The sequence below is a fragment of the Nansenia antarctica genome, assembly GCF_963989245.1.
Source record: "Nansenia antarctica genome assembly, chromosome: 14".
Classification (NCBI taxonomy): Eukaryota; Metazoa; Chordata; class Actinopteri; order Argentiniformes; family Microstomatidae; genus Nansenia; species Nansenia antarctica.
In genome coordinates, this window is record NC_137684.1 from 10,129,456 (window position 1) to 10,153,037 (window position 23,582).

Consider the following 23,582-nt stretch of genomic DNA (forward strand, 5'->3'; position numbering starts at 1 on the left):
ATGTGTGTTTGTTTTGCTTAGGGAAGGTGTGAGTGTGAGTGTGAGTGAGTGCTGTGGTGGAAAGCATCACACAGGCACCTCAGTACTGCTCTCACAGAACCAACGCCATGGTTCAGGTAATGCACCAGTGTTGTTGTTTTACATATATTCAAATAGACCCTCATGGGCCACAACCTACAGGCAGACAATGATTAACTGTTACACAAGTGTGAGCCAGAACAGTTTTTTTTATAATGAATTCAGCTTTACTGTGCCACCAGTGTGATTGGGGAGGTTACACAGACTAATTTCAGAGTTAATCTCTTCATTTATTTACACAATAAACAGTGAATAAAAATACATTGTTGCCACTGTCTGCTGATTCAAAAGATGACAGGCCAATAGGGGAATGTAGTATCTTTCCTTTCTTCTCTGTTGTCATTGTGGGGGTGGGGAAAGAAAAATATAAAACGGTGAATGCAAATCGGCTAATGTTAAACTCTGTTCTCATCAAATAAAAATAAAAAAACACTGTGTGTGTGTATGGTGACTTCTTTCTTCCCCAGGTGACTGGGAGTCTGTTCCACCATTTCCAAATATTTCGCCTACTACTGAACAAAGTGTGCATAAGCCAAATAGTAGAGGCGATTCCTCTTTTTTGATGTGAAAACCAGACTGGCGAAAAGCCGAGGGCTGATCTCTCTATAGGCATCCACCATACTGGTTTTACTTTCCCTACGGTTTGAGTTCAATGCAGTTGAAGTGGAGGGCGATAGGCCACTCTAGAGTGTTTAGATGCACCCTAGAGCCAAAGGTGAATGTCCTCATTTTCCAACCACCACAGCCAGCTGGTCCCGGATCCGGCCCAGCCCGTCTAGCATGGTGTCCAGAGTCTCCTTGCTCAGTTCCACCGTCATCGACGACTGGGAGTCACTCCCTCCTGGACAGCTCGAGTCCCCCATCTGCAATATCAACCACAGAGTTGGTGACTGACTGTCTGGAACCTCATACACAACAACCTAAGCTATTTGTTTTGCAAGATTAGAATGTTTCGAGAAATTCACCAGACCAGACAAATTCCCAACACCAGACATTTCCCCTAGACACTTCCTCATATATCTGAAAGAGTTTGACGTGTAATGGGGAAATGCTTATTACTACACCTTGCCTTCTGGTAGAATTGAATTGAGTTTTCATGGGTTGTGTCTGAACTGAAAAGCCAATGCAATGTAGTATAGCGGGCCTAGATACTAACTCTTGGCAGCCCACTTACAGACATACATTTACTAAAAGAGGATGCATGTGGTCTAAAGTAAAAAAACAACAACAACAACAACAACAGTCAAATCAATACAGGTGAGGAGGACACAGGGGGGTATTCCATCAACGTCGCTAAAGGAAAATCTAGGCTTATTTAAATCTCGCGAGACTTTATGTTCCAGGTGGTTGCTATGACTACCTGACTATGTCTGGGAGAGAGCATATTTCCCGTCTGACTAGCGAGGGAACAGAGAAAGACACCCTCTCACACATACAGGTACTGGAACCCCCTTCCTCCTTCATAACACCCTCAGGACACTCAGAAGACATCACATGTCACAAACAGTCATGACTACAAACTTTACACAGCTGTGGCACAGACAGTTATTTACTACTGAAGCTAGTTGACATGAGGAAGGGTTATACCTAGTTGTCTAGCCTTATTCCCATGAGTGTGTCAAGTGGTTTTAAGACCAGGTGTCGGAGAAAACATCTTGTGATGCCAGAACCACATTCTTTTTGTTTGTTTGTTATTTTTTCTGAGTGGGGCAGTCCCACTCATATTTTTCATTTGTATTGACAGTTACAGTGAAGATTCAGACAGGAATCAGAACCACATTCTAAGGCCTTCAGGGTATGAGTCTCATTGCCAGGGACACAGAGCTGATAGATGCGTATTAGATGAGTATTTAACTGGAGGACAGTTCACCAGCCTCAATTGAAAAGCGTTCTTCACACCTCCTCTGAATATCTGCATGCTTCAATTCAGTCCTTGCATTCACAAAACTCATAGGCGGCGGCTGTGGCGCAGGAAGCGGGGCTGTGGTGCAGGAGGTAGAGCCGCTGTCTAATGATCGCGAGGTCGGCAGATCGGCGGTTCGAGCCCCGGCTGGCCACATGTCGAAGTGTCCTTGGGCAAGACACTGAACCCCAAATTGCTCCCGGTGAGCGGGCCGGCCGGGGCCTTGCATGGCAGCTTGCCGCCATTGGTGTGTGAATGTGTGTGTGAATGGGTGAATGAGAGACCGTTGTAAAGCGCTTTGGATAAAGGCGCTATGTAAGTGCAGTCTGTTTATAGGCAATGCCTTGATGACAATGTCAAGAGATAGAAACCTATTCCTGCTGACCCTGAACCTATTTCTATGTCATATCTTGTTTACTGTGCCATCAAACTGTATGTAGTTTAACAAGTTGTAAGTTACTGTTAAAGGTACAATCTGCACTAGTTACTGCTATTGTCAATTCAATTAATGATAATGTACAGTATTCCCATTGATTCTTGCAGGATAGTGCAGAAAATCTGCCTTCTTTGTTAGATTGAAGTTCGCAAAATACTGTAAATTAAGTTACATTTATCTCCGTCGCTTGCTCGCCATTTACTGTCGTGTATTCTTATTGATTATGAATCAAAGAACAGTTCGTTTAAGACAATTTAATTAGTTACAGGCAGGTTTATACATTACATCTGTTCTCCATGGACATCAGGGTGGGAAGAGGGCTCTCTGTGTCCCTCTCTCCCCTTTCCCCTCCAGAGGGGAGGGGCCAGCGTGCATGTGTGTCCCTGCTCAACCCCCAAAGGTCCCTGCTGGTCATCTGTGTCCCTGCATGCCCTGGCATGTGTGTGTGTCTAAAACATACCACATATTCATACATAGATCATACATACTACAGAAATATACTACAATAGCAAGGTTGTTTTACGACATTATTTGTATACATGTGTCATATTATAGCTTCAAAATATGTTTAAAGCGAACCTTTGAATCCATACTGGAGCTCTATCTATGAATCTAAGGTCATGTTCTCACATGAAAGTCTGAATCGTGACCTGGAGCAAGTGGATGAGATTGTAACATTGTTGCATAAATTATTTCTCTGATTTGCGTTCTCACAGCCCTTTACGTAAACGAAGTAACATACGTTATCGAAGCAACAGACATGCTAGTTGATTGATCAGAAAAATTTAAAATTGCCCGTTCGTCCCGCTCTTATCCAGATCAACGCGCATGCGCTGTTGTTTTCCTATGGACAGCCTCGATGCGTCGTTTCTAACCGGAGCGAAACCACCCTTTTCAAGCGGAGCATGCGTTGGTTGTTTGCTCCGGGAGCGACTTCGAATGCGCGTTCTCACAGCTCCAAACGACGCAGAGCAAAGCGAATTTTATCCTAAACTCCGGGTGACTGATGTCTTGATGTCTGTCCATCCCTCTAGAACCCCCGCTGTGTGGACGATGGAGGCAGGGTGATCAACAGCGTGCTGGAGGGGGACGTCAGCCTGTCGACAGGAGCAGTCATCCAACACTGCCATCTGCAGGTCAGGAGGCGTTCAGTCTCAGAGCCTGTTTACATATTCTGACATATTCACTTATTCACTATATGAATAGTTCAAACTTGCATCCTTCCTTTATTGAGGGTCTGATCTGTACCCGATGGGGTACATGAAAGAAAGAGAGGTTTATTTATTATATTTTCTCTTAACAACGCCTATACAAATTCTTCACCCCCTTTTCAAACATTCACATCATCTCAATGTAGAAAAAATGTAGTAGCTTGTCATTAGGATATCTGAGGCTTGTATGCAAAAAGTAATTACTTAACTATTCTTTTTTTTTTAGGACCATATTGATTGATTGATTGATTGTACTTTATTGTCCCCGAGGGGAAATTTGTCTTGGGCATGGTACTTTCATGCTTCAAGTGCAACAGTGACGATACATACAACATACAGTAGACAAAGTAAACAACAGGACAGCAACAAACATTGAGTGACATTGGCAGCAGTTTCCACCTGGACATGGCATCATTTGGTATAAATATATATTGCACATAACCCTTCAAGTGGTGTTTTCGAATATTGCACATGGCCCTTCAAGTGGTGTCTAAGATAAAGTGCAGGTGCTGGTGATCATGTCCTAATCATCGTTTCTGCTTGAGAGAATTGATTAGTTTAATGGAGAATGGGACAAATGATAGTTTTAAGAGCTTATAGTTACATCTTGGCATGCGAAGCCTTCTACCTAGGGGGAGAACTTCGTATTCTGTGGAGAGCGGATGTTGGGGGTCTGCGATTATCTTGTTAGCCTTGTCCAGGACAGCTTTTTCATATAGTTTATTTAGGATCACATAGTCTCTTTCACCTACAATTTTCATAGCTGTTTTGTGAATGCTGACTAGTCTGTTTTTTTGTTGTACAGTTAAGTTGCCAAACCACACAATTATTCCATATCTGATTACACTTTCAACAATGGACTGATAGAAAATTCTCATGATCTGCTTTCTCACCCCATAAAGTCTGAGTCGCCTCAGGTGATAAAGCCTCTGCTGTAGTTTGTTACATAAGCTGTCTAAGTGTGTATTCCAGCAGAGATGGTTGTCTAATTGAATACCTAAGTACTTATAAGAGGGCACCTGGATGATTGTTTGGTCTTTAACGACCACAGGCTCATGGTCAGTTACCTGCCTTGGGTCTAACACAACCTCCTGAGTTTTGGTGGGGTTTAAGATGAGATGGTTGCTGTCGCACCATTTAGTGAATATATTAATCTCATCATGGAGCACCGAGGGGTCTGTATCTTTATCAAGGAGACTTAGAATTGCAGTGTCGTCAGCATATTTTATAATATGGTTGCTTGGGTGGTTACTTTTACAGTCGTTGGTGTATACTGAGAAAAGATATGGAGACAGAACGCAACCTTGGGGGACACCTGTACTGCAGTGTTTAGTCACTGACAGTGTTCCATTGACTTTCACTTGCTGTTCTCTTTCTAACATGAAGGAATGGATCCATTTGATTAAAGTACTATTGACACCCATGTCTTTGAGCTTTCCTAAGAGCACGTGGGGTTGTACCGTATTAAAGGCGGAACTAAAGTCAACAAACATAATTCGGGCATAGGCCTTTTTGTTCTCGAGGTGCTTGGATACAGAATGTGTGATATAGAGAATAGCATCCTCCGTGCTACGGTTCTGTTTATAGGCAAATTGAAAAACCTCTAGCAGTGGGTCAATGTGTTTTCTAAGCAGAGACAGTACATATCGTTCAAAACATTTCATCACAATGGAAGTTAGAGCTATGGGGCGGAAGTCATTATTCTCCATGGCACGAGGTTTTTTCGGCACAGGGATTATAATTGACTTCCTCCACAGAGCTGGAACCTCGGTATTCAGGGACTTTTCAAATAGCGGACACCATGCTGTTGTTAGTTCTTCTGCACAGTTTTTGAGAAGAGAAGCTGATAGACCGTCTGGACCTGTGGACCTGTTGGTAGACACCCTGCTAAAGAGACGTTGAATGCTGGTAGGATTTACCTCCAACCAGCAGTTGGCATCAGTATCAACATCAGCTGATATTACTGACTACTCGAAAATGATTCAAGTCACTGATTAACCTTTGAACTTTGCCCCCAGGGTCCACTAGAGCTCCAGTCAGGTTGTTTATTGTCAGGCCTGGAGGTGACCTCCTCATCGCACCTCCGGAAGCTGGCTTTAACTAATGACATCATCATCCAGGGACACCGTGTACAACTTGGAAATCTGAAGCTCACTGTTTATACAGCACTGGGGGCTTCTGATGATCTTGAGGTAACAAAACGCTTTTTCTTGCTCTCCTTTGTTCATGTCATCACTCGGTAGCTCATGATGTCATTACAGTGCCCTGCGTCAGTAACGGGACAGTGAAGCATGTTTTCAAGTCAAACCACTGAAACATTACACAGTAAGAACAGTCCAGTATGAAAAAAAAAAGGTTAGGTTTAGAAGAAGGTGATAGAAGAAGGTTTTTCCTTCTATCAATGGCCCCGGGCCTGAGCTGGATTACTCTTCCTGCTACGACTGGTGGATTGATGATTTTGGTGGATTGCTTAGTCAAATGTATTGATTGTAAGTCGCTTTGGAATAAGGCGTCTGCTAAATGCCAAAAATGTACAAATGTAATGTATTTAACATCCCCCAGCCTGACTCTGATCACCCCCATCGAGCCAGCCAGAGGAGGAGTTGTACAGTCTTATTAGGGCAGGCAGAAAATATCTCCTATCGTGCTCCTTAGTGCAGCTAAGAAGGATCTGAGGAGTAGAGCAGAGACAGGTGAGACACCCCCCGTCTCTCCGCCCCTGCCTCTCACCCACGCCTCCCTCTCCTCTAGGTCGCCTCTGACGATGGAACTGCTACCTTCCTCAACCACAGTTGGAGAGACCTCTACGACCGCACTGAGATACAGTAGGACTGATAGCGTGGCGAGACTAACCATCTTAGAAACTAACCACCATAGAGACTAACCACCATAGAGATGAATAGAGACTAACCCCACCCCCTGTCTTAACATTAACCTTAACATGACCCTTGACCTTGCCTTAAACCTGAAACCCAGCTCATCTAGACACTTTTTTCAGTAATATTTCCATTCTTGAGCTTTCTTTGTCTGGCGGGGAGCTACCATGTAGCCATGTAGCCATGCCAGGGGACATGAATGGGAGCAGCAGCACCACTCTCAGTATAACTACTTAACATCCCTCTACAAGATCTGTGTGGGCTGTACACGCATTGTCGATATGAAAACAATTAGCTATTTCCACTATTGCATGCATAAACTATGTATTATTGCATGTTATTCAAACTGAAAACATGATACAGTATGTGACTAGCTGTTGTACTCAGGTGGATGAGCAGAACATAATAATTAATTTTAAATTTTGCCATTTAGCAGACGCTTTTATCCAAAGCGACTTACAATTACGAATTACAGGGACATTCCCCCTGGAGTAACTGAGGGCTAAGTGCCTTACCCAAGGGCACACTAGTAGTGGTGTGGCTTCAGGCGGGATTTGAACTCACAACCTTCCGATCACAAGTCCAACTCACTATCCACTAGACCACCACTACCCCCCCATCACACCTCCCCCCTCCTCCCCTGCAGGTCTGAGGAGCTGTGGGGGTCCAGCGGACCCCGCTCCCTCCTGGAGGCTCGCCTGTTCCCGGTCTTCCAGCCCAGAGAGGGCGCTGTAGGGCTGGAGGAGGGCGTCGGCTGGCTGCTGGGCGGGCCTGGGTCGCTGAAGCAGTGGCAGGGGGCCTGGAGGCTGTCTCTCAGGGAGGTGCTGTCCCTGGCTGACCAGGAGGCGGAGCTGGGCTGGAGGGAGGAGCTGTTCTTCCTGGCAGGGAGGAGGAGAGTGACGGACACACTGAAGGGCCACAGTGACCACAGCCTCCTGCCCTGCTTCAGAGCTGCTGTGCTGGGAGGCCAGCAGGAGGCGCTGCTGAGCACACTAGACTCCAGTGAGTGGCTCATTTCCAAATGGGTTTTTTTATCGATTTTTTTTATTTTTATTTGAATTATTGACAATAATACAAATACATAGATGGAGACAATGATGCTTGTAATTGTCAGGGATGGAGCGATAAAGTCTGTGACTTGTTTCCGTCGCTGTCCCTGGTGTTAAAAAGGGCCACGAGGGGAAGGGGCCATACCAACAGCCACTCCCATACAGTACAACACTACCATACAGTCATACAGTACAACAGAACAGACAGACAAACAGGTCCTTGATGTGGGAAGACAAAGCGCATCAATAGCAACCAACAAGTCCATAAAAACTTCCAAGACGTGTATAATTTAGCCTGGAACATACAAGTCCTTCTCCTGTCCTATAACTCTCTATTTGGTTTACAGTGGGATGTTGCTAAACAGCTGTATTCTGATCTTAGCCTTGAAAGCTGCGGTACTGTCAGTTTCTTTGATGCTTAAAGGCAACTTGTTCCATTCCACTGCGCCTGTATATGTGAACGAAACTTCTCCTGTTTTTTTTACTGTGTCTACAGGGGACTAGATTATCGCAGCTTCCTCTAGTGTTGTATGAGTGTGCTATTCTCTCAAAGAGATTATTAAAGTAAGCCGGAGCTCTGTTGTTCAGGACCCTGTGGACTGTCACAAGACGCATCTGACTGGCTCTGGCTTCAACTGGCAGCCATTGAAGCTCCATGAATTGGGCCTTTCCAACGTGCGCTTTGTAACGGAAGCCCAACACCACTCTAATTAATTTCTTCTGTGCTGTTTGAAGTTTAGTTTTCAGAGGTTTGTTGAGGTTCCAGTACCATGAGCTGATTGCATATTTAAAATGGCACTGAAAGGCATGAGGCTAGGGTTCTAAGACATTTTTTGTTTAAAAACGAGGACTTCCTGGCGATGGGGTCATGCAGGCTTCCCACCAGTATTTAGCGTAGAATTTTGCGTTTTGCTCTCTATCGGTTCATTCTGAGAGAGCTCAGAGTGGGATACATAGATATCTCAAAGTAACACAAAGCTCTGTCTATGAATTTGAGATCGCACCTTTTAACACTCCACCCTCTCTCTCTCTCTCTCTCTCTGGGACCTCCAGTCGCGGCAGGGAGCAAAGAGAACCTGGGCGTGGCGGCCCGCTGCCTGGCCTGTATAGCTGACGTGCTGGGCTGTCTGGCCGGGGAGGGCAGGGGGGGTCTGAGGAGCGGGCCGGCCGCCAACCGTGCCTGGAGCCACGCCTTCTCTCTGCTGGAGCGGGGGGACCTGCCTGGCGGGGTGCAGACCCTGGCCGCCCAGAGACTCAACTGGCTCAGCAGGTACGACCACCCAGCACACTACCTGGTTACTATGACTACCAGCACACTACCTGGTTACTATGACTACCAGCACACTACCTGGTTACTATGACGACTAGCACACTACCTGGTTACTATGACCACCAGCACACTACCTGGTTACTATGACTACCAGCACACTACCTGGTTACTATGACGACCAGCACACTACCTGGTTACTATGACTACCAGCACACTACCTGACTACCTGAACACTGAATGTGCTTTTTCCGGACCAAAACAGGATTCGTTCATGAAATATTTCTTTCTTTCCCTGATTGCTAATTATTAAACGTAGAGTCGTTACAACCATTAGGAAGCTTTTAGAAAGCTCGAAATGTTACATACTGTACCTTCTTAAGCCTAAATTAGATGTAAATTACTTGCAACAAAAATCCAAAAGTCAAAAGTGGCTGTATTAGAAATGAAGCCGGTCAAGATTATCATGATGCAGCCTTTGAGTTTGCGACAATGGAAACAGATCATTATTTTGTCATTTACACGAGTCAATAATACATGCAGTATTAGTAGTGTTAGTGTGACCTACTGCGTGGATGTGTTGCTGCCCTCTACAGGACAGACTTGCTAGTGCGTGCAGCGCGACACTACGAGGGGGCTGGGCAGGTGCTGCTACGCCAAGCTGTGATGTCAGCACAGGCGTACGTCTCCATCGGTCGTGGCGAGGTGATGCCCATAGGGGCGTGGCAGGAAGTGGAGTGTCCTGCCAGGTTGGACCTATCAGGTGAGTCGCAGAGGCCTGGTTCACCAGTTCTTATGAACACTAAAACAGCCATGAGGGGTCATTTGACCTCTGTGACTAAAGAAAAATGTTATATCTTTGCACTCTATCAAATTTCAGGACCCTCCTTTCATGACTTTTCCTAGATATGTGTGTTCTACCACCCAGTATCCTTACATTTTCAAAATCACATCAATAGTATAAAGCTATTTTGCCGTTTTTCTGTGTAGGAAGCAGGCTAATTGAACAGATGGCCAACTAGTGGTCGTTGTGTGTAAGTAGCAGCTTGAGCATTGTAAAGAGGCGGCTCTTTTAGTAGGTAAAAAAGGCACGGCTGTTCTAGTGTTAACACACCACCAGTCACAGCAGTAAGCCTGGAGATATTAGGCCCTCAAAACCCACTACTTCAAACTCGCCTTCACCAGTTAACCCTCTCCCTCTCCCCCTCCCCTTCCCATGTGTCCCCAGCACTACCTCAATTACGCCCCTATACTTTCTTTTATTTATTTATTTTGTTTCTTTTTATTATTACTACTCGATCTTTTCAGTTTGTAAAGCGTCTTTGAGTGTCTAGAAAAGCACTATATAAGTCTAATGTGGGGTGGCTGTGGCGCAGAAGGTAGAGTCGGCGTCTAATGATTGGAAGGTTGGCAGATCGGCGGTTCGAGCCCCGGCTGGCCACATGTCAAAGTGTCCTTGGGCAAGACACTGAACCCCAAATTGCTCCCAATGAGCGGGCCGGCGCCTTGCATGGTAGCTTGCCGCCATTGGTGTGTGAATGTGTGTGTGAATGGGTGAATGAGAGGCTGTTGTAAAGTGCTTTGGATAAAGGCACTATATAAGTGCAGTCCATTTACCATCCATCTGTTAAACGAGAACAGCCATGGAGGGGGCATTTGACCATAATGTATTATTATTATTATTATTATTATTATTATTATTATTATTATTATTATTACAAGTTCTTATGAACACACCACCAGTCAACAGCAGTAATCTCCCCCCCAGGTGGCTGGAGTGACACGCCCCCCATCGCCTTTGAACACGGCGGCTCCGTGGTCAACGTGGCCGTGAGGGTCGATGGGAGGCGGCCCATCGGCGCCAGGGCTCGGCGCATCAAGGAGCCCCGCCTGCTATTGGTCAGTTCCAGCGGAGGGATGGACTGCGGTGTCGCCATGGAGACCGTTTGTGAAAGGCTGGAGGATCTGAAGGACCACTGTCAGCCGCACACACCTGGTGAGGCTCTGCTTGCTTCCTCCCTCCATCGAGGTAGGGAGGGAGGGGGGAGGGGAGGAGAGAGAGGGGAGGGGAGGAGGGAGGGGGTAGGGGAGGAGGGAGGGGCTAGGGGAGGAGGGAGGGAGGAGGGAGGGAGAGAGGAGAGGGATGGAGGGAGGAAGCAAGCAGGGGACAGGGGAGGAGGGAGAGAGGAGAGGGATGGAGGGAGGAGTGGTGTGGTAGTACAGTACATGTCGGGTCAGGGGTTTTTCTTATTTGAAAATTGAAATAAAACTTATGTGAACAGTCAGCAGGGTTCCCACGGGTCCTTGAAATCCTTGAAAGTTTGTGAATTTGAGAGAAAAAAAATCAAGGCCTTAAAAGTTTTTCAAAATAGACATAGGTCATTGAAAGTGCTTGAATTCCTCTCTCTCTCTCTCTCTCTCTCTCTATTTTTTTTAAATATATATTCAAAAATGTTTTTCTTAGCTCGTCAACTAGTAAATAAGTCTCTGTATTGCTTAACTTTACACATATTTCACAATATATTGTTTTGCTGTTCTGTGATAGAGAAGGCAAGAGACCATCTAGTGTTCACACATTCAAGCCTCTCTTTTTAATTGTTGTCTGTGAGCGGATAGTTCCTATTATATCAATTCTCATCTAGATGCGTCGCAAACTATGCCGTGTTGGGTCCTTGACTTTGAGGGAATTGAGTCTTGAAAGTCCTTGAAAGGTGCTTGAATTTGATGTTTCAGAAGGTGCGGGAACCCTGGATTATGCAATAACTGCAATAACTAATCTGCAACCCATTGACCTCACTAGATGCTGGGTATTGTCTGGGGATGGCCTGTACTGCAGCCATCTTCACTTGTTTGTTTTTAGATCATTTTGCCTAAACTCTTATCAGGAAATTATGTTCAATTGGATTAAATGTAAAGATTGACTTGGCCATTCAAGAATTGCCATAGTAACTCCCTAGTTGCAGTTCAAAGTAGTCACAGATGAAATGGTGAAAGCATTTATAATCAAGTTTGTTATCAATAATAAGTTTGTCTTCCGCTCCTTCCTCTCCTCTCCAGTTCCTTAGCCAATCAGGTCAGTAAGCCATCTCCTGCAACAGAATCACTGTATTCAGGCAGGGCCAATGTCAAGTGAGCTCAGCTGATTATATTAGTCTATAGGCCCCACTCCACTGGAAATAATACTTTAAGCTCTTTTGTTATACCTTGATAATGAACTGTATGGACACACACACACACACACACACACACACACACACACACACAAACCCTCACACACTCATGTAGTGTATGGGATGTATTACCTGAGCCTGCTGGCTGGGATTTCTCTGAGTGGAGGCTGGTATTCAGGGCCCAGGCTGCTGCGATTGTGGTGACCGTTAGGTGATCCTTATGGCCCATGTTCACCTGCAACAAAGTCAAAACAGGACATAAGGGGGTTAGAGGTGATTGGTGGAAGAAGAGGAGGTAGAATGCAAAGTCAGAGTAGTGACTTTGGTCCACAAATCAGGAAGCAGATCATGGTAGTTAGGTCAAGGTATAGCCTACACATTTCCCCCCAACCATAACACAGCCTCAGATGTCAGACTATAGACTACTGTAGATTATATCTCGTTCTATTCATTCTTTTTCACTCACCATCCGTTGCCTCTCTTTTGTCAGAGCTTCCTCCCTCGGTTTTTTGTCCATCTTCAATTCTTCTCTCTCTTTCTCCTCTTTCTCTCTCTCATTCATAATGCTCTCCCTTGTCTGCATCTTTTCCAGCTTTTCTTCCAGCAGTCCTCTCTGGTTAGTCAGGGCGTCGCTGTCGCTCCATGTTTCGAGCATATGCTCCTGTTGAGCTCTGTTCAGTTTGAGCCTCTCTTGCCAGAGCCTCTCTCCCTTCTCAGCCATCTCCTCTTTCTCCTTCCTCAGAAGTTCCTCCTCTTTCTTGTTCTTCAAACGCTTTTTGAGCATGTGCTCCTGTTGAGCTCTGTTTAGTTTGAGCCTCTTTTGCCAGAGCCTCTCTCCCTTCTCAGCCATCTCCTCTCTCTCCTTCCTCAGAAGTTCCTCCTCTTTCTTGTTCTTCAAACGCTGCTGTTCGGTTTCCTGTCTCTCTCTTTCCATCCTCTCCATTTCCTCACTCTCTCTCAAGTTCATCTTGCTCTCCCTCTCCTTTAACTTCTCTCTCTCTTCTTCCAGCAGTCCTCTCTGGTTAGTCAGGGCATCAGTGTCGCTCCATGTTTTGAGCATGTGCTCCTGTTGAGCTCTGTTTAGTTTGAGCCTCTTTTGCCAGAGCCTCTCTCCCTTCTCAGCCATCTCCTCTTTCTCCTTCCTCAGAAGTTCCTCCTCTTTCTTGTTCTTCAAACGCTTTTTGAGCATGTGCTCCTGTTGAGCTCTGTTTAGTTTGAGCCTCTTTTGCCAGAGCCTCTCTCCCTTCTCAGCCATCTCCTCTCTCTCCTTCCTCAGAAGTTCCTCCTCTTTCTTGTTCTTCAAACGCTGCTGTTCGGTTTCCTGTCTCTCTCTTTCCATCCTCTCCATTTCCTCACTCTCTCTCAAGTTCATCTTGCTCTCCCTCTCCTTTAACTTCTCTCTCTCTTCTTCCAGCAGTCCTCTCTGGTTAGTCAGGGCATCAGTGTCGCTCCATGTTTTGAGCATGTGCTCCTGTTGAGCTCTGTTTAGTTTGAGCCTCTTTTGCCAGAGCCTCTCTCCCTTCTCAGCCATCTCCTCTCTCTCCTTCCTCAGAAGTTCCTCCTCTTTCTTGTTCTTCAAACGCTGTTGTTGCATTTCCTGTCTCTCTCTTTCCATCACCTCCCTTTCTCTCTCCATCTCCTCACTCCTCCTCTCAACCTCCTCTTCCTTCTTCCAAACGGCCTCCTCCTTTGCCCTCAACTCCTCCCTGTCCTCCAATAAGATGTCTGTCTTCTCTTTCCACCACTCTACCTTTATTTCCACCTGCTGTTGCTTCCTGCTCAACACCATGTTGTCTCTGTTGAGCTGCTTCCTTTCCTCAAAGAGGGCCACCTCCATTCCTTCCATCTCCTCCTCCTTCTTCTCCAAGGCCTCCATAGCACTCCTTATATCCTCCCACTGTCTCTCAATATCTTCTCTCTCTTTGTCCATGTTTGCAAATGAATGTAGAACACTGCACTGCACTGAGCTGAAGTTACTTACTTTTGAATGTTTTACATCCGTTGTCATGGTAGTGATAAACAGCATCAGAACTTCTATACATTCCAACATTCTAAATGACACAATAAAAGATATAGGCTGCCTTCGTAAATTCGCTCTGGAAATCTGATCAGCACTCATGGAATGCCTCTTGTCCAATCGAATTACTTGGTCCCTTGCCGTTGAACACACTGTGCGCTCCGGCGCTCTCAGAGCGAATTTACGAAATGGTAAATGGACTGACTTATAGCGCCTTTATCCAAAGCGCTTTACAACGGCCTCTCATCCACCCATTCACACACACATTGTCCGCGGTGTCTTGAAAAGTATTAAAAGTTGATAAATCGATTTTGGGAAAATCAAGACCCTTAATAAGTATTAAAAAGTCTTATCACGATTTTATGAGGTCTTGAATTTTGTATGTATTTTTCTGAATTAGACTCTGTCCAAAGAGTTTGTCCTAAAAACTTTTAGTAAAAGTTCGTGAATTTATTAGTTTTATTAAAAAAACTAAGATGAACCGGAAACTTTAACGTAATGCATAACCCCGAAGTTACGTCACATGACGCCCTGAGAGCGAAAGACGAAAACGAATTTCTTTGAATCATTTTGTAGAAACCAAGTGGAAAGTGTAAAAAAATAACAATGGGAAAGTGTACATTTGCGGAGTCCTGGTTGGATGTGCCAGACTTTAAGCCATGGCTGCCTGCAACCAGTCGCCGGTAACATCAGGGAGGCGTATTGTATATGTAAAAAGAAAATAAGTGTTGCATCGATGGGGATCAACGGGGTTAAGTCGCACATGCATGGCGCTAGCCACAAGGCCGCCGTTGGTCACCGAGAGCGGCAGCTCTCTATTGTAAATGTTTGTGCTACTGCCGTTGCAACACTACCTAAATCTACTGCCGACGTTACACCAGCCGCACCCAATGAAGCTCACGTTACAGCTACGACCGTGGCTACTAACAGGGCAGCCACCTCTGCCTCGTCTTTTGCCGACATCAGGTTGGCTCTGGGCGGCACACAAACACTGCGTGCGGAGATTATATGGTGTCTCGACACAGCGGTGAAACACCACTCACTGAACTCAAACGAAAACATTTCCGATGTTTTCAAGGCAATGTTTCCAGACTCGGACATTGCCAAGACGTTCTCCTGTGGCAAGGACAAAACTGGATATATAATAAGATTCGGGATAGCACCATACTTTAAGCAGCAGCTCATTGACACCATTAACAAGGCTGGCCAGTTTGTGCTGATGTTTGACGAGTCTCTCAACCAGTCAACAAAAACGAAACAGCTCGACGTCCACATTCGGTTTTGGCAGGATGACCGTGTTCAATCACGGTACATTGGCTCTCAATTCCTGGGACACGGAAAAGCTGACGACCTGCTGCATCACATCAAAGTACGTTTATTTACATTTTTCATACTTATACTTATGGACAATCGTGTGGCTAAAGTGTAGATTAATAGATGAGATTGGGATGTGGCAAGTGACTCGACACAGGTTGATGGGATTGGGGAGGAGGAGGCATGGACGGTAGAGAGGGTGGTTGTCTGTCAGTAAGGATAAAAATGTATCCCTAGGGATAAATGTGAAACAGAGAGTGGTGTAATAAGGTTACTGTTGGATGTGTGATTTTGATTGATTGATTGATTGATTGATTGTGTGTGTGTGTGTGTGTGTGTGTGTGTGTGTGTGTGTGTGTGTGTGTGTGTGTGTGTGTGTGTGTGTGTGTGGTTATTGTGGGTCCTTTAACTAGCAAATTGTCTTCATTATTCTTGAGGAGTGAAGTTGGGTGACCAGGCTAGCAGTTCAGTTTAGCTTGAATGGCTTGGAAGTAATTTACATATAATGATGAGTGGAAATTAGGCTATAGTTAATATCTTACTGAATGTCTGAATGGCAGTGTATTTCAAGAATAAACATTTAATGAATATTGTCATTAAATACTAATTGCTGTGTCTATTCACAGGAATGTGTTGCAAAACTCAATATGAGGCAGCTTCTATCCATCAGTATGGACGGCCCAAATGTCAACTTGAAGTTGGCAGACCTCCTCCAGAAAGAGCATGCTGAGCTGTATGGTGCTCATCTAGTCAATGTTGGAAGCTGTGGGCTTCACACCATCCACAATGCAGTGAAGGCAGGTTTTACTATGTGGCAGCTGGACAAGCTCCTTCGAGCACTCCATTTCCTTTTCCACAATGTTCCAGCTAGGAGGGAAGACTTCACTGCCTTGACTGGGTCCACCTGCTTTCCGCTACCATTCTGTGGCCACGGGTAGGTTGAGAATACACATTGAGAAAGGGCTTGGCCTGAAATGTCTGTGTTTTTATGTGGCAACAATGAAGTAAAATGACACAATTAAAATTGGAGTGACCTGACAATGTCCATTTTTGCACAGGTGGGTTGAAAATGTCCCTGTGTCAGAGAGGGCAATTCTTGTGTGGCCAATGATCATGATGTACATGGATGCAGTCCAGCAGAAGAAGCTCCCAAACCCCGGTACTGCCTCTTACGACATCATTGAGGCAGCACAAGCGGATCCCCTCATCATCGCCAAGCTCCAGTTCTTCCTGGCGATATCCAGGACCTTCAGGCCCTTCCTGACCAACTATCAAACTGATGAGCCAGTTCTGCCCTTCTTGGCCAAAGATTTGAGTGAGCTGCTGAAGGTAGTCATTACACTAGGGCCTAATTCAACTATGATTAATCTATATTAACTAGTCCATACCCGTGGATTTGTGGTGGTCCACAACTCTGCAAAATAGTGCCCCTCTGCCAATCCATCCTCAATGCCATGTGCAGTTTTACATAGATTGGCCAAGTCACTTGAGATAAAACATTGATGCAAAGAAACACACACACTCACACCAATTATCTGTTTAATGGTAGGCTAGTAGGATAGTTCTGTCACTGATTGCTTGCTATATCCTTTTAAGAGTCTCCTGCGGCGGTTTGTAAAGGGGGAGCTCCTGCAAGACGCCACTCCCCTGAAGCTGACCAAAATTGACGTGGCTGATGAGGCGGACAGGGTATCCTACAAGGATGTTGACATAGGCCTGGGTGCTGAAACTGCCATCAAGGTAATTTTGATACTGCCTATTTTCTTTTCAGGGATGTATGTCTGGATTTGCTCTATCTGTACACCAATCCAACTACAATTTGTACATCTTATTCTGCTGTTTGTATTATTATTATTAATTAATAATAATAATAATAGCGGATATGGAGAAACTTTTTTTAGACTATAAAGCTTACCTTCTACATAATTTATAGCCTATGTTTATAGTCTGTTCCTTATTTGTCACGGGCACTTCAGGGCAAGCCAGGAAGCAGGGTAGGTGAGCTTTCTGTGCTCACCTTCAGGAAAGAGTGCATGCAGGGCCTGGTTAACATGGTTAAGAAAGTGCAGGAGAAAAGCCCCCTGAAAATTCCAGTGATCAGGGCCATTGGATGTTTGGATCCCACAAGCATGCACAGAGATGCAGAGTGGTGCCTCGCAAAGATGAAGACAACAGTACAAACAATGCTGCAGGACAAGCAGTTGGCAGGAGGCGTCTCAGCTGGTAGGAAAAATATACAGAGAGTAGAAGTGGATAGGTTACTGTAGGCTAAGACCATTTTCTGTGCATTCTTTTGTCAGTGTGAAAGTGTCTAAGCTTTTTTCAAATGCATCCGAATGAAATAATAGTAACACAGAAGATATCTACACTACACTGCTTTCCTTTTAATTACTTTACAGACACTGTGCCGTGTATTTGTCCAATGAAAGATTAACTAAATGACTAGAATTTAATTTAACCTATTAGTAATATTTATTTAATTTCCCCTGTTCCAGGTGATGTGATCGTCCAACAGTTCCAGAGCTTTCTCTCTCTTGAGGCGAGAGATGAGAGATTCCTCTCCTTTCAGCCCCTGAAGGAGCGGCTTGATGTGTTCCTGCACTCAGCACTCAGCCAGTCTTACCCTGAGCTGTCCAAGTTTTCTCAGAGCCTTCTACTTCTGTCCCATGGACAAGCCATGGTAGAAAGAGGATTCTCCATCAACAAGGAGGTTGAAACGTGCAACATCCTTGAAAGGTCGATGGAAGCTTTGAGGTTGATCTGCGACAAGGTCTGTGTCTGTGGGGGTGTTCTCAAGGTACCTCTCACCAAGGAGTTCATGGGTTCAGTAGCCTCTGCAAGGTCAAAGTACAGGATTTACCTGGAAGATGAACGGAGGAAGAAACTGAGTTCTGCACAGGGCCTCAAGAGAAAAGCCGTTCTAGAGGACATAGAAGACCTGAAGAAAAAGAAAAAGGTTCTGACAGAGGTGTGCCACTCCCTCCAAAGAGATGCTGATCAGCTAGCCGAGCAGGCAGAGGGGAAATGTGGATCATTAATGGCCCAGCTGCTCACAAAATCAAACACCCTGAGAAGAAGATGCAAAGAAAAACAGAACACACTGGTCGAAACTGAGAAGCTGCTGGACTCGAAATCAGACGAGCTGAGGCACATGAAGTCATGAAGATCTTTTTTTGGGTTGAGTGGAGCATGTCATGACCAAACCCAAACCTGTCTGAGAACACTGTTGTTGTTCAAATGGTGAATTAGGGAGGGGAGATGAATGAATGAATGAATGAATGAATGAATGGACTTTATTGTCATTGCTACAGTACAGGTACCAAACAACGAAATTTAGGAGGGGTGGCTCCCATGGTGTTAGGAAAGGGAAAAAAAAAAAAACTTTTAGAAAAAGAATAAAATCACAAGAAGGTAAGGAGCTGGTTTACATAAATAAAGGCTATGTACACAATCCACTGTACTATACTGCACAGATAGTCAACTAGGGTTGTCATATTGCACAAAAGTATTTTTTTCACGTTATTTAAAGTGTCACAGTTTGCAGGCTTGAAATGTACATGTTTGTGCCTCAGCACTAGCTGCCATACAATCCGTCCAGACTGTCCTGGGCCCAGAACTTAGGCCTTTGCTGTGTTCAGGGCCTTGACGGCCCTGTGGTAGAAGCAGTTCTTCAGTCTGTTTGTCTTAGCGGCCGGGGTCCTGTACCTCCTTTTCGAGGGCAGCCTGATAAAGTGTACGTGCTCAGGGTGGGTCGGGTCCCTGGAGATCTTGGAGGCCTTCCTGAGACAGCGTGTGTTGTACAGCTCTTCCAGAGAGGGGAGGGGGGCGCCGGTGATCTTCTGTGCTGTTCTCACGACTCTCTGTAGCGCATTTCTCTCCGCTGTTGTGCAGCTGTAGAACCAGTTGCAGATGCCGTAGGTGAGGATGCTCTCCACTGCGCCGCGGTAGAAGGCCACCAGTATCTCCTGCTTGTTGTGTTCTTTCCTGAGGCATCTCAGGGTGTATAGCCGCTGTTGTGCCCTCTTGATGGTGCCTTTTGGACGCCTAGATGGTGCCTTTTGGGTGCCTAGATGGTCCTAGGACGTGTGTCTCCCTTGGTGGGATGAGTCACATTACGTCTTGTTTCTTAAATCCCTTTTTGTTTAACTAAGAGTTATTGGGATGTTATATGGACAGGATATGTTCTTTATCCTACATTAGGTCTACTGTATTGAAACATATGTGTATGCATGTTGGTGAGAGTATGCTGCCCTAACTGACTGTGTGCGTGCGTGCGTGTGTGCGTGTATATCTGTCTGTTTGTGTGTACGTGTATGTGTGGTGTGTGTGTACGTATGCATCTGTGTGTGTCTGTATATCTTTGTGTGTGTGTGTACGTGTATGTGTGGTGTGTGTGTACGTATGCATCTGTGTGTGTCTGTATATCTGTGTGTGTGTGTGTGTGTGCATGTATGTTTTTAATAAACCTTGCCTTTGGTTTAATTTTTCCCAGCCTATTTGAATTCTGTTGTATGATAGTGGTCTAGTCTATTGCAAACTAAAACTGTTAAGTTAAAGGTGTCACTGATGTAAACGGTTACAGCTCGAAGTGGCGGTGAGGTCTGGAAAAAGTCTTAGAAAGGTATTGAAATGAACCTCAAGATTCCTGTATATACCCTGTTCACACACCAATGGCGGCAAGCTACCATGCAAGGCGCCGGCCTGCTCATAGAGAGCAATTTGGGGTTCAATGTCTTGCCCAAGAACACTTCGACATGTGGCCAGCTGGGGCTCCAACCGCCGATCTGCCAACCTTGCGATCATTAGACGGCAGCTCTACCTCCTGCGCCACTCTACCTCCTGCACCACAGCCACCTCACGAACATAGCCATAATGAAAAGAACCTCTTGCATGGGCTTTAAATGGGTATTGCATTCAAGCAACAATAATTATTGCTTTAAAATGAATTGACCTTTAAGGGCCACCATAGATGTTCCCATGTTGAGTTTCCATTTCCCCCTCCCCTGCTCCAAGAGGATGAGAAATGACAAATACATATATTATGTATAATATTAGCTTACACTGCACTATTGATTAGTTCACAGACTATTACAAGGGTAGTTCACTCTTTCTAAACCGTCTCAAACTATCTGTCTCAAACGATGCCGTGTTGGGTCCTTGAATTTGAGGGAATTGAGTCTTGAAAGTCCTTGAAAGGTGCTTGAATTTGATGTCTCAGAAGGTGTGGGAACCCTGAGTCAGAGCCGGGACCCAGAGTCGGGAAGTTTTTGGGTTCGGGGGTGGACCCGTTAAGACCTCCACTCTGATGTGTCCCATCTTCCCATGGTAACGTCATATCACAAGTTTGGAAAACAAAATGAGACGGTATAACTCTATCCCTGTGTGTGTTTGTGTGTGTGTGTGTGTGTGTGTGTGTGTGTGTGTGTGTGTGTCAGGTGCCCTGCTGAAGGCGGTGTGTGTGTGCAGCGGCCTGGTCACCTTCCCTTCCCAGCAGCCCCTGGAGGAGCAGCTGCTGCAGAGGTGGGGAGGGGGGGTGGAGATCCACAGCTGGTCTCTGCTGCCCCACGGCTCTGGACTGGGTAAGAGAGAGAGAGAGAGAGAGAGAGCCGTCAGACCCGGGTGGAAACAGTCTGGGTTTGACTGAGTTGGTCTAGCGCAGTGGAGCCAATGCAATAGTCCCAAAAGTGCAAAGACAAACCCATAAGGTTAAAGCAAACGCTCAAAGTATTTGAAATGTTTTCAAATACTATTTTGACACAGGTCTGATCGCCATGGTGCTGGGAGGAGGCTATGGTCTATTATGGTCTATTTCTATTATGGTCTATTATTATGGGCTATTACCTCTGAGAGGAAAGGTTGACACACGCAACACGCTTGTCCACTGTCATGCAAAATGCGTTCGAGCAATTGCGTGCCAATGCCAGAAGAATGTTAATACAAGGGAACAACAAGCCGTTACTTCCTGTAAAGTCTGACATGTACATTTCAGCTGTGCTTTATCCCTTCTGACTTCTCTTTCCCATCCGTAATTTGATCTTTGTGGAGTTAAAGAAAAATAGGTAAAGAAAGAATCATTCAAAATTCTCAAAGAATCTGAATGCAACTCCCTTAACCCCTCCTCTCCTCTCCTCTCCTCCCCTCTCCTCTCCTCTCCTCTCCTCTCCTCTCCTCTCCTCTCCTCTCCTCTCCTCTCCTCTCCTCTCCTCTCCTCTCCTCTCCTCTCCTCTCCTCTCCTACCTGCAGGTACCAGCAGCATCCTGGCGGGGGCGGTGTTGGCAGCTGTGTACAGATGCACCGGCCGCACCTACGACACAGACTCCCTCATCCACGCTGTCCTGCACCTAGAGCAGATGCTAACCACCGGTCAGATAACACACACTCAAGATGCACACACACACACACACACACACACACACACACACACAAAGTTATATGCATGAAGGCTTCGTTTGATTTGAATGTGGGGTTTGGAGGTGTTTTCATTCTGTTCCATAACTGTGTTGCACATTGTTCATGTTTGCCATCTGAATCTGGGGCTTGAGGTTGTTCGCTGGTGAGTATTCACCCCCCCCCCCCTTCTCTCTTTGTGTTTTTCTCTCCCTCCCTCTCTCCCTCTCTCCCTCCGTCCCTCCCACCGTCTCCTAGGTGGTGGATGGCAGGACCAGGTGGGGGGTTTAGTGGGGGGGGTGAAGGTGGCACGGTCCAAAGCATGTCTCCCCCTCCGGGTGGAAGTGGAACGTCTCGCTCTGTCCCAGGACTTCCTGGTCTCTCTACAGCACCACCTCCTATTGGTCTACACCGGCAAGACACGGCTAGCACGGAACCTACTGCAGGTAGTCACACATCTCTTACTGATATGAAGCCTCGTCTCTTAAGTCAGACATGTTCCTTCCTCTGACAGATGACATGGTTCCTGTGCTTCCAGCTTATCGTGTGCTCAACAATTGGCTTCTGTGTTCTATAGACAGAACAGGAGGGATGTGCTTACACAGGAAATCCGGTTGTCTTTATTTCCCTGATCCTCCTCTGGTTCCTCCATTTGGGGGCGGCTGGGGCGCAGGAGGTAGAGCCGGCGTCTAATGATCGCAAGGTCGGCAGATCGGCGGTTCGAGCCCCGGCTGGGCACATGTCGAAGTGTCCTTGGGCAAGACACTGAACCCCAAATTGCTCCCAATGAGCCGGCCGGCGCCTTGCATGGTAGCTTGTCATCATTGGTGTGTGAATGTGTGTGTGAATGGGTGAATGAGAGGCTGTTGTAAAGTGCTTTGGAATAAGGCGTCTATATAAGTCAGTCCATTTACCGTTTTTTTCATTCTGAACCCCACATTAACTCATCATGTCTCTGGAGAGTGTCTGTCTATAGAAGGAAGATGTTTGTCTTCTCAAAAGCTTGATTCGTTGTTTCCACACGTAGGGCATGAACTGGTATTTCCACAATTTGTTCAATAAACTTTTCAAAGGTTAAAACAAATAGTCTGGCTGGTTTGAACCTTGCCTCAGGTGAGAGCGGTTGATTTTAATTGAAGGTTTATTTTCTTGACATTTAACAGAAGCCTTCATGCAAATCGATTTGCAATATATACATCTGTCTAAGTAAGTGAATCATCTATCCATCAGTAATCATACGAAATAATAATCTATGCCAAATCCAGGGTCCCGTTACAATGCTAGAAGAACATAATTTACTAGTCAGAAAGGCTTCAAACACAATTGTAGTTATGTCAGTTCTCTAATAAATTAGCCTATGCCATCATTTTAAACATACATTTTTAGATTAGATTCAACTTATTGCAGAGTACAAGCATCAGACAACGAAATGCAGTAAAAAGTGTATGTCAGAAGTGGGATTCGAGCCCCCGTCTTAAAAATTATGAAGTCATCCGGAAATAGTTGTTACTATAGTAACGTTAGTGTTGGTAGCTTGGTTGTGGTCGTTGAGCGGGCGTTAACCCACAGCTAGGCCACAATGCTTGTTTCCAACATAGTCCTCCATTATTGTGTTCTCCTACTTGCGCTTTTGAACCACAATTTAACTACAACACTCCTGCTGATCCACTTTGTCCTCAACATTGGAAGATAAGAGCGAGAAGAAATGGCGAACAAGTGTATCCAGCTTATGCCGTTCATGCCAGCCAGAGCCACCTTGAGTGTGTTCCCCCTGTGTCTCACCTGGTTGACTGTTCTAACAAAACCTCCCTCCTTCAGTCCCTCACAAACTTTTTAAAAGATCACTAGGTCACTATTTCTATGTTTTTATCTAT

The 23,582-nt window shown here is 45.5% G+C and overlaps 1 protein-coding gene across 1 annotated transcript in view; it reads left to right on the forward strand.

Annotated features, from left to right (window-relative positions):
• Positions 1-858: 858 nt before the first annotated feature.
• LOC308169823 (L-fucose kinase-like) overlaps positions 859-23,582 on the forward strand; it is a gene marked incomplete at both ends in the record, with an annotated part of 111,761 nt that continues 89,037 nt past the window's right edge. The window contains 5 exons of the mRNA XM_080544564.1: positions 859-960; positions 1,388-1,516; positions 3,452-3,553; positions 5,647-5,820; positions 6,380-6,453. Of these exons, the coding sequence (XP_080400690.1) occupies positions 859-960; positions 1,388-1,516; positions 3,452-3,553; positions 5,647-5,820; positions 6,380-6,453 (581 nt within the window). The remainder of the gene's footprint in view (positions 961-1,387; positions 1,517-3,451; positions 3,554-5,646; positions 5,821-6,379; positions 6,454-23,582) is intronic.